General features: G+C 43.9%; 1 protein-coding gene across 1 annotated transcript in view; it reads left to right on the plus strand.

Moving 5' to 3' along the window:
* LOC134142097 (von Willebrand factor D and EGF domain-containing protein-like) overlaps positions 1-11,682 on the plus strand; it is a 169,933-nt gene that overhangs the window by 22,886 nt on the left and 135,365 nt on the right. Inside the window, 1 exon segment of the mRNA XM_062578857.1 lies at positions 10,051-10,235. Within this exon segment, the coding sequence (XP_062434841.1) occupies positions 10,051-10,235 (185 nt within the window).

Genomic DNA, 11,682 nt, shown 5'->3' on the forward strand with positions numbered 1-11,682 from the left:
TCCAAAGAATTGAAATATTTGCTTTCAACAGCTTTGAAAATGGAACTACTTGATGCTTCCCATTTCCAAAATAATGGGTTGAACAGGTGTTTAGTTTGATTTTAAATTGCTACCAGTCTTGCCTTTTGGTTTTAGAGATTTTATTCCTGTGAAAAAAATAAAAGGTTTTACTTTAGATTAAAATAAGCCACTTTTCCTCACTAGACCAGTGAAATCATCTTTTTTTAAAAAAACCTTCCCTAGTGCCTGAAACATCTGCACAACAGTTGCCTTTTTCAAAGTTTACTACAGCACAGTATTATAGCTATTTCTTTTTGTCCCTCCTACATGCAATATTTTCCTTTCCATCTTGCTCCGAGTGCTGTCTGTACTCATATTATTGCAACCAAAAAATGTAGAACATTAACATCTGTTAAACCTTTTATACCCCAAATCTTCACATACTTGGTCAATTCAGTTTCACATCGTGTCTGTCTGTGTCTGGAAGAGCCTCAAAATGCCAGATACCGCAAAATAACCCAAAACATGGTTTGGCCAGTGGTGTTGCTGGAAGGCTATTTTAGAATTAAGATAATTCAGTGGTGTAAGCTTGTTTGTTGGATCCCTAAGAGCAAATTGTATCCCAGTTTGCACGGAGTTACCCATTTGGTTATCATTAATATTGAGCCATGCTGCTGCAGCCACATTCCATAACAGAATAACCTGGATTTTAGTACTTTCTTTCACATCAGACTCTTATTTCAGTAAATAAGAGAAAAGATAGAATAAGGCAGTTACAATTGCTGCCCAAAGTTTAATTTGGGGGTGGGTGGGTTAATGGTGGGATCTGAAATGATAAAAGGAAGAATACCTGCATCTTGATCCCGTGCCCCCAACGCGATTCATGTTTGGCAGGCTCAGACCAGGGGGATGTGAGCATCCATCAGCCAGAAACCTGGGCCTAACTGCAACAGGCTCGCAGCAAAAGGCAGCAAGCACCACGCTGCGAGGTTTTGGACCGCTGAGCCCCAAACACGCCAAATGCAGTCAGCTGTGGAATCAGTTTAGCCAATGCAAAAGACTCAAAAAAGGCATCAGATCTTTTCAATTCAGCATCAGTTCCTTAATAGAATCAGAACACAGGAAAATTGAGAAGGAGAAGGTGGGCAAAGGAGAGGAGGAGGAGGAAAAAGGGGAAAAAAAAAAAAAAAAAGCAATCCCCTGTGCAAAAGTCCTTTCACCTCTGCAGAGGAACCGGCTGCAGGTGACTCTCACAGGTGCCGTCCCTGATGGGCAAAGCAGCAGCACCTGGTTTGCAAGCACACCATACCCCAGCTGCATGCGCAGCAGAGATTTAAGTGCAAAGGCTGCTTAAGCAACATGAGGTGTCCACAAGTACATTTATTCACATTGCAGTGGAGGATAAAGTACCCAGCCTGTCTCTGCAACAAGCTTTGGAGGCGGTTTGGCTTTGATAAGCTGCACGGTGCAGTTTTCCTTGCTGCGCACTGTGGGGTCCACAGCAGGCTGAGCAGGCAATTGCCTAATGAACCAGGGAAAAAAAATAAAGTGAGTAATAGCTGGCAAGTCTTGTCCTTTAGGGCACTTAGTACCTAACTCTCCCCCTTCAGAAGTCTCATCTGTAAAACCCTCTCCTGCAGCTAAGCGCTTCTTGTCAGATACTCTCTTCCTTATGAGAAAGAGAGTTTTTCTGTCTCATTATAGCCAATAACCCATGGTTGGGGCAGGGAGGAACCTCTCTGTAATATCCCACTCTGCTCTGAGGCAGGGAAACGAGCCCAGGTTTCTGCTCTGCAGGGGTTTCATAAGGCAACAGACCAATTTGGTATCAGACCTGCAGGTATTCCTGACAATGTTATGGATTTTGTATAAATAATTGAATATGTATTGGTTCACAGAGAGAAGAGGGGAAAAAAAAGGAGAAGGTTTTAGAAGCTGGCAAAGTCAGCATGTTCTTATTAATAGTTAATAAAATCATATAAAACAGAGCAGGTTTGATGGGAGAGGGATCTGCTATGGGATACCCAGTACTCGTAATAGCCAACCACGCATGTGCAGCCACATGAAAACATGTTACTGGAGACACAGAGCTGCTGCTGGGTCTTCTGTGCTGCCAGGTACACGGCTTAGTGGGAGCTAAGCCTCCTCTGAACCAGTTTAATACTAGAAAACAAGAGAAGACTCCCAGGGCTAGCATGCTGAATTTTAGCTACGTGTGCTCAGGTGGGATATTGGCAGGTGCCGGATGGCTCTACCTGTGCAAACTCTTCAGACAACTCACAAAGCACAGCCCAGGAATGACCCAAAGCCTGTCTTTCACCAGGTTTCACATACTCAAATTTTACAAGTTTCAAAAGCAACTCAACAATGACTGCAAATTGCTAAAGAAAAAATGACAAATTGATCGCCTGCTGTTTTTTTGTGTACTAATTTGTGCTATGGCTGTCCAGTCTGAAATCGCTTGAGTAGATTTTTCTGTTGTTTTTTTTTTTTTTTTTTAAACTGAAATTGCAAATGAAAAGACTGTGGTAAACTAAATGCATCGACTGTAATGAAGAATTGATCAACTGTTATGTTGTAGGGTTTTTCTGAAGACTGGTTTCTAGCCTATCTCAGTAAGATGAAAATTATAGTTATTAGCCAATTACCAACAAAGAATGCAAAAACAAGTTTGTTATTTGACAATATAAAGATGGAAGAAACTCTGAAATAGTGCATCTCTGCCTTGTTTTACCTACAGATAACACTTCTTGTTAACAATTTGCTAGTAAAAGAATTAAGTTCTGGCTGTTTTCCTCCTTTTGGAGGAACGCGGGGCAAAGCCGCCTCTTGCTCAGCCCCGGGCGGCCAGAGGAAAGCGGCTTTGCTTCACCCGCGTACGGTCAGGGAGGTGTTTTCCTTGCTACAGTAATTATGGCTTAAAAGATTGTGCAGGTAGCAGGTGTAAACGTAATGAAGGCTCAGACGATACCAGCCGAAGCAGATTTTCTTTTATACAGAAAAGCCGCTTATACCTGGAGCCCACATAGATCCCCCAAACTCATTTTTTATGAATGTGCCCGTTGTTCCGGGTTAATTAGCAGGGATCTGAGGAGATCACAGTGAACAAGAAGGAAAATTATCTGTTAGAACGATGAAAGGGGGCTAAATTCCGCTAAATAAAATCAGTAAATGTATTTATTCAGAGGCTTTCACGTAGAGGTGCTGAAAGCTTTGCTCTGTCATGGCATGATCGGGAGCCAAGCACAAGACACACACCGAGCTGCTTTTTCCATAACCGGACATACCAGATTCCCCCAAAATACCACCAGGGAAACTGCTAGCTGAAACCACGACCACAGTGGGAGGGCACCGATGCATTTTGATGTTAACTATGGCAGCGTGCACACAAGCTGCTCCTTTCACGTGCCAAATATACACTAAGGACTGCTGATAAACTTGGTTTCTGGAAACCTGTCAGACTTAACGTTGCGCTTGCACGGGTGGGAGCGCACAGCTTTCTCTTACCACGCTGACCAGGCAGGCTGCGGGCCATTTCTAGCTCACGACCTTTTATTTTTATATTTTTAAATCCACCCAAAGTGCTGTGATGCATGAGACGAGTTTCTGCATCTGTAGGAGTTGCTATGCGCTCGCTCCCGTTTTGGGTGGATTCCCGGCAAGTTTCTAAGACCGGGCAACTTGCTTGAGGATGTACTGGCAGGGTCAAATGAGACCCGAGCTCAGGTCAGCAGATGATGAGATGCTTTCAGGACTGTGTATTAGCTGGGAAATGGAGCGTGGCCACGTACGAGCACCGAGTACACCGCTGAATAAAAGAGCAACTAATAAATCCTTACTCCAAAGGCAGACTGAGCCACGCATACGTTACGAACACGCGAGGAGCACGTGGCTGCCAAAAACCCTGTTGTTCCAGCGAAGGGAACGAAAAATAGCAGTGAATAACAAAAATAAATAAATAAATAAAAATTAAAAAGTGCCGTCATCCTGCATACATGAGCAACTAAATCACACGCAGCACCTGGTATTTGGTGGCGTGAACCGGCCCGCAGCCGGAGTCCCCTTATCCTGCTGCCGGTCCTTTCTGCAGCCTGGATTCACGGTCAGTAACTTCATGGTGACGCCTTTCCCCGTGCTGTATCGTCCACACGCAGAATTAAACCGAGTAAGTGGGAAAAATGTGGCCAAAATTCAACATTTACCGTGGGAGTGCTCTGGGAAAACGCGCGGCTCTCGAATTTTAATGAGCCAGCGTCCTAGTGCAGGCTCGGAAACAGCTCTGGCTCTCAGGGGGTAAACCATGGAAATCAAATTTCCATCTGAATAGAGCCCAGTGGGTTCTAAAATCAAACCACGCAAGTTCATTTTTGCTGCTGCTGTTTGGGAAGGCTGCATTTGGAAGGGTATGTTCAGCTGAGATTAGGAGGTAAGAAAGAACCTTTTCATTTCGGTTCACTTCTTCATTCTGAGGGACGAGAGCAAAATAGCCCAATCAATAACAATAATTATAATTTTCTTCTTATTGATTGCTCAGAAGTCCTTAAAGGCATCATCATTAACTTAAAGATAACTCGAGGAAATTTATGAGGTTTTGAGTTCCCTTCTGACACAGCAACAGCAAGCGATTTCTCCACTCGACCGCTGAGCTCTCCCGGCGCCCGAGCCAGGTCAGAGCTGGTGAACGTGAGGCTTGGCAGGACGCGGTGGGAGTCCGGCAGGGCTGCCTGCCGGGGCCGGCACGTTAGCGCACGGGGCCGGAGACGGGGCCGTGGTGGGGGCAGCCGGCGGCGAGCGCCCAGCGCCGTGCCCGGGAACGACGCTCGCCCTTCGGGACGGGCTCCAGCCTCTGCCCTCGACGTTCCACCTCGCCCCGGCAGGACGAGGGGCGGTGGGGCACGAATAAATACTTGTTTCCTCCGGAACCGAGCACCGGCCCGTAGCTCGTCGATAGCCCCTCGCTTCCCTCCGCGCAAGGCCAGGATGGTAGGTGACCTCGTTCCCAGGCAAACGAAGCTCTGATACACCACGCAGACAACATCTTCAGGTCGTAGGAGGACTCTCTTCAAGTACGCCTTCTCTCAGGGCCCCACGCTAACTCCTTCGTGCAAAAAGGAGAAATCCCTAAGAATTAAGCAATATACCCGCTAACCCTGCCCAGTGGGAGTAATCTGCAGTAAGGGTTTCGGGTAAATACACTAAAAGCAGAGAGTGCCAAGGATGTTACACTGAGCATCCACAGGACCAAAGGAAGGGCACGGGCCCCGTCCCACGTCGCTGCCTTGGCCCGCACGGGGGCACTACGCGAAGGAGTAACGCAGACCCCCACAACTGCACAGGCTAAAGGCTGCCTTAAAACAAGGGCATTTACTATAAATGCTAAATTACCCGCCTGACGGGAAGACACCTTATTTTTCAAAACACTGTAATATCTAAGTGGAAGTGTTAAGCAGGAGACTGCTGGAAAACCACACTCCTGGTTGGCCCGATTTTTCTTTTTAATTCTGCCTGTTATTCAGTACAAATAATATCTCTGAAACACGTTTTATTCTTTTCAGCTGCTACTCTATCTCTTCCTAGGTCAAATTTTCTATAATTACATTCATTTTACACAATGGTTCATTTATCTCTATCAATTTCATTTTATGAACGAATTATGACTTGTTCAAGACCCAGCCATTACGAGTACATCGTATTTATGCAATGTGCTTCATTATCAGTTCAGCAGGAGGTTCTTCTGTTTCTGAAAATAGTTTTATTTATTAGCTATCAAGGCTTTTATAAAATTCTTACGCTTTACCTGCCAGAGCAGCACACCCAGTTCAAGCACTTTCATGCCGTGATCACATTCATATTCACAGCAAATTCTGGTCCCTGAATATTTTTAGGAATAAAATTGCTCTCATCTGCATAGAGAATAATTACATTAAAATGTTAGCAAATATTGGTGAAACAAGGCGGCGACTTCTGTCTGTAATCGGTTGTCAGACACCTTTCAGCTACAGCACCTTATCTGTTACTAGATTACTCTTCATCTGTAACTTCTATCCACCAGAAGAAATCTCTAAATCTTACCAGACCAGATTCTTTCACTGTTATTATGAACACATGCACTAACAGTTTGGAAAGAATTTCTCTCTCCCAGCGCTTTCCTTCTTTTTTCTGCCAATATCCTCTTTACAACATACGGTACACCATAGTATTGGGAAACCGATAAGAAACAAAAAGCGGAATTTCAAAAGTTTGCCAGGGAGAGATTTCAAAAAATGGCCATTCCCCATATCATTAGAAAAAATATAGTAGATACATATATATATATATATATGTTTAAGTTCCATACTGCAGAAGGTCCCGATCCACCTAGTCTCTTTGACGCCGGGTTCAGCCAGGCCACACTCCCGCGGCTCCGGGGCTCGGAGGGAGACTCCAGCCGAGCTCCGCGTCGCGGAGGCGAGGACAGGGAGAAAGCGAGCCGCGTCCTGCAGCGCTTCCTTCCCGGCTATAGCACGTCACCGGACGGGTACGGATCAGTTCCATGCGGAGCGATCACCGAGTTTTCATTCATCCTCTGCGCAAACACTATTCTGCAATCTGCCAACTGCTTCCCAGAGCTTTAAAATGCCCTTTAAATATAATATGCGGCTAGCACTACTTTGCCCAAAGCAAACACAGACCTTGGACTCGCAATCTACATTTCTTTCGGGGTTTTCTAGCTGCCATCACCTATTGATATTATTTGGTTTGCAGCCGCTGTTCAAAGCAAACAAGTAAAATCTCAGCGCTTCCTAAACCTTTGCCTGAGCAATCCACTGGTATTTACTGGGAGCAAGGATCACAGGCAGAGTTCTGTCGTGCCCACGCCAACCTGCCTCTACAAATACAAGCAAATGTTGATCGAATGATTTCGGTTCAGGTTTTCAGGCTGCTGCTTCTCTCGCAGCCCCGGCGCGTTGGTGGGGAAGGACTGGGCACGAGCTCCAACGCCGCGGCAGCATCCTCTGCACCAAAGACCCCACCAAACACATAAACGGGTAGCTCAGCTGGCTGCAAAGAACCATGGGTTTAGCTACTAAATTTCAGGAAATAACCTTTTTTTTTTTTTTCCTCTCTACAAGCCACAGGCCTCCAATCATTTCATTTGAGCATAACAAGTCACCGCACATTAAAGTCAGGGGAATCTTGACCTCCGTGATATTAACGGAAATATTCCTTATGATTGGAACAGGGACAGATTTTCCCCACAGGACTTGCTTTATAATGCTGACAGAGTTATTCCAACGGTGTTTTCACTTAGCTGCTGCAACAGGTACTGGCTTTGTTTGCTTTGAATATGTCAGAAGGAAGATATTCAGCTTGTCTCTTTTCAGCAAGCTGCTGCCACAGAATTGCTGGCTTAAAAAAAAATGCTTTAAGACCAGGCAAGTAAACGAATCATGGCATCTTCTCAGCAGCACCGATACTGATGGAGACGGGGGTGCAAGAGCACTGAGGGGCGACCAGGGCCCCAACAGCTCCTGGGCAATGTTGAGTTTGGAAGATGCTCTGGGACACGTGGCTCAAGATCTTCCCGACGGAGATCTTTACGGTCGTAGCGACGGCGAGCATCCAGCTCCATGCAAAGCCACCATCTTTTTTCGTAAGCCCTTTGAATGCAATTATACAAATAGAGTTGGGGCATTAAATAAAACATACAGGTTTCTCATACGTAAAGAAATAAACATTTCCTTTTAAAGGCAATCTAGCCAGCACATGGGAGAACAACAACGGTTCAGTACAAGACACGGACATTGAACTTTTACTGCTCCCCGCGGCGGGCGGGGGGGGACAGTTGCTATGTTGAGAAGCACCCTCAGTATAGCAGTATACAGCGAGCACCCGCCGGCCCGCGCTCGCTTCCTGCCCTTCCCAAACCCCGCCGGCGGCGTCGCGCTTCGCTGCCGTTAGCGGGCGAAACGGCATTTTCTAAACCACCGCAAACAAAAACACGCGAAGGATGAAAAATAATTAGCTGCGTCTCAATTTCTAATATATTTGCATTGCTTGGACAGAGCAGTTAATCACTGGCAAGACCACAACGTACTGTGTGAATTGAGATTATTACTAATGCATACTGAGCAGAAGGTTATTAATTACATTTAAATGAAGTATTTGGTATTATTGAGAAATGAAATGTTATTAATTATATTAAAATACTCTCGCAGGATTTGTGTGGTAACACTGTGCAGAGAGCCATATTTAAATTCCACTTACTATTAGACTTTGTCTTCTGTTCAGGAAGAAGGTACTTGGAGCAAGCAAAAGACACCAAGAGCCAAAGTCCTATTCCTTTAACACTTCCGAAGCACTAAGTGATATTGGACGAGCCAATGAGAGTCCAACTCTTATTAACGCTTTTAAATATAGGGTAAAATTCTCATATGTGTAAAATATATGGTCTGCCGAAATGCCATTTATTTCCTTTAGTCAGGAACGTGCCAAGGACCGTCTCCATGCGGTGCCCACTGGTGGGCACACGCCCCCAGAAAGCAGTTCGGAGGAAGTGGATCAGATCCGGGATTTAACTAGTGCTGCAGTATTTCCAAGTCTTTCCTCTGCAAAATGGCTCTTACCTGTAGAAAAGAAAAGCTTTGGGCATTATTTTAAAAGGCAACTCTATTAATTCAGTTGAATTTTGCATTCCACTGAATTGTACCATCATTTTGATAGTTTTGTTCCCCCAAAATTGCAATAAAGGCTCTGTTATGCTATATTTTGTCCCCATTCGTCTTGTGTACCATTGCCTTGCCTTTGGCATAATAAAAATAATCTTTAAAAATAATGCCGTAAGTGGATTAACTTTGACCTTCTGAGTATCTTGTCAATAAAATAAAAATGATAAATCTGCTTCAGAGTGCCACTGGCATAATATCAAGGCAGGGTTGCAATCTCAAAAGTGACATTTGAAAAATGCCTTTCCGGGGGGCGGCCTCCTTCCCTGTCAACAGCTTCACGGAAACACGGTCTATCTGCAGCGCAAGAAGGCGACTTCGCTAACTGCCCAGCTCGCTCGCAAGCCCAGGCTGTGCAATTCCTGCTCACTCCTCTCTGCCTCTTACCTCATCATTAGCAATTAAAGATTACTGCAGCAAGGAATGAGCTGGCGCTCGTGCGGCTGATGCACCGAGCAGACGAGCTCCAGCCTTTCCTTGGAGCGAAAGGGGGGAAACGGCTACATTAAGCAAGAAAACGCCCCCCCCCCCCCCCCCCCCCCCAGATAATCAGCTTTCTGATAACAAATAACTTCTAAAATAATCACTGGAAGGCTTCATTCTATTAGCTGATAAGAGATATTGAAAATTCGGTGAAGAATCAGGAGGCACATGAAAATAAACAGGGCAAGCCTGTAAACAAACACTTTTAGATGCAGCAGTTTTTATTTAAACTGTGCAGTGCATATACAGCAGGTCTGATGAATTTGGTTTTATGGGTACAGGACTCACCTGAGTCCGACCTGGGGTTTGAATATTTTCAAGCCTTATTTATTTCTGCAAACAATATGGCACTGCTTCCTTGTCTTTCACTGTGTCTCTATTTTCTTCTTGCAAATTCCTTTTTCATTCTTTTTATATATATATATACATATATATATATATATATATATATATAAAGCAAGAAATTCTATCCTGATTAAAAATACTTGCATACACAGCAGTGTGAACTGAATAAAAAACCCGTAATTTTTAATGATCACAAGACTTTGAAACCTCAAAGCATATTTAATTTTTGAGGTGAGATGCAGATGTTAACCTCTAGAACTAGACTCAGATGAGATTCACAGGGCTAAGATTTCTACTTCTGCTTCAGATATCTAGATAAATAAAATCTTAGTGTAGCCTGGCTTCCATTTATTTAGTTAGTTATCCCAAATGCGATCTTTTCCCCTTGTTTGCCTTGAAATCCAGCCCAATCCCAAACTGAATCTGAGCATCAGCAGCTCTACCCATCCGAAGCAGCTATTAACAGGATCGAACTGAAACACGTTCCCTGACTGCCGTCCCTTTTCACCTTTTCCAGCTCCCGAGTGCTCCCCGGAGGGCCACCGCGTCCTCCGCGACCCCCACCGCAGCACCGGGCTTGACTCGCCGGACCTGCAGCGAACGGCGATCCAGGACCTGGTCCGCGATCCCTCCCTGCCCCACGCCTGGTACCGCTTCCCGATCCACAACAGGCCTGCAGAAATGCCGACAAAATGCGTAGAAGTCAGTAAAAACTTAAGAATTAACCCTGGGGTGCTTGAATAAATCCTTTGACGCGATTTTCCTTTCCAGCCCCCTCTACACAGTGATAACCAGCAGAGCATAAGGGGGATCAGTGAGGGGCAACGGGAAAATGGGAAAAGCAGTTTTCCCCAAGTAGTAGTGTTGTACCCAAAGCAATAGTCAGAGCTCAGGATCCTTACGGACTAGGTACTACTCAAATACAGACTGCACCCATCACAATTTCTTGTATTATTTACAGTTCTGTAAATGCCCTACCTGTTTTACAGAACAAAAAAACCCCACACAACGGCACTCTCTTAAACAAAGACCAAAACATTACCTATTTTTACGTCTTTTTAATATGTATGGTGATAATATTAAACTTGCAATCATTCCTGCTAGACCAATCTCAGACCCTAAACAAAATCAGTGCCGTATTAAATAGCCCAGCTGTAGCAGGTTAGAATAATGTCAAACACACTATTAAACAGAACTATTCAGAAAATAATAAACTAATTACTGTAAATGACTTTAGAGATGAAACATTCAATCTAGAGTGCCAGTAAGTTTAATATTATGATATGTTAATCTAGCTGAAAAACCTTTCTGAAATCAGCAAACAAGAGTTCACACCCATACTGAATGGATCCGTGCACTTGCCACAACGAAAGTACATCTTCATAAACTCACAGTGGATGAAACGTTAAGGAATAATTGTCACTTCTACAGGATTTCTAGCTCTCTGCATACACAATCCATAAATTTAATTAATGTGAACAAATTGCCATGATTATTATTGAAATATTCATTTCATAGTAGGTCATCCTTGAATAAACAACTCGATGTATTATGCATTTTACTTACATTGGTTGCTCTACGAGCATGCATATATTCTATAAAATTATTTAATTTGTCCTTGCATTTCAGCAGTCACTAGTATTTAGCAATGATCAGCTCTATCAGGTTTCTTTCCAACAACACACGCTTTGTTTCCTTTAACTCTTCTACGGGGTTTTTTACTCAAGTTTGTAGAGCTATATTCATCAGTTTAGTTTCTTATCTTGTAACATAATTCTTGCCATTGGTTTCTTCATTATCCTCTGAATGACAGCAAATCTCTGTTTCACTGTGCTGATGAAGGACTACATCTGTTATATGTCACTGCTGGAAGAATACGCTTCTTTTAGACCATCACCTTCTAAATCTTCCTCTACATTCTCTCTCTTCCACTTAATTAAATCATTGTTTAATTTGGTTTTCCATTTAATTTGAGCAAAACCTCTGGAACAAAATAATTTAAATTAATAAATGCCCAGCTTCCACTCTTTAATAAGCAGTTATTATTGGACGTTCCAAACTCTGGCTAGAGCAAGCTGATTTTAATTAAACAAGCAAAAGACAAAATCCCTAACAGAAGAAAGGAGACCACATAAAACCAGGCAATGCA

The sequence above is a fragment of the Rhea pennata genome, chromosome 6 (assembly GCF_028389875.1).
Source record: "Rhea pennata isolate bPtePen1 chromosome 6, bPtePen1.pri, whole genome shotgun sequence".
Lineage (NCBI taxonomy): Eukaryota > Metazoa > Chordata > Aves > Rheiformes > Rheidae > Rhea > Rhea pennata.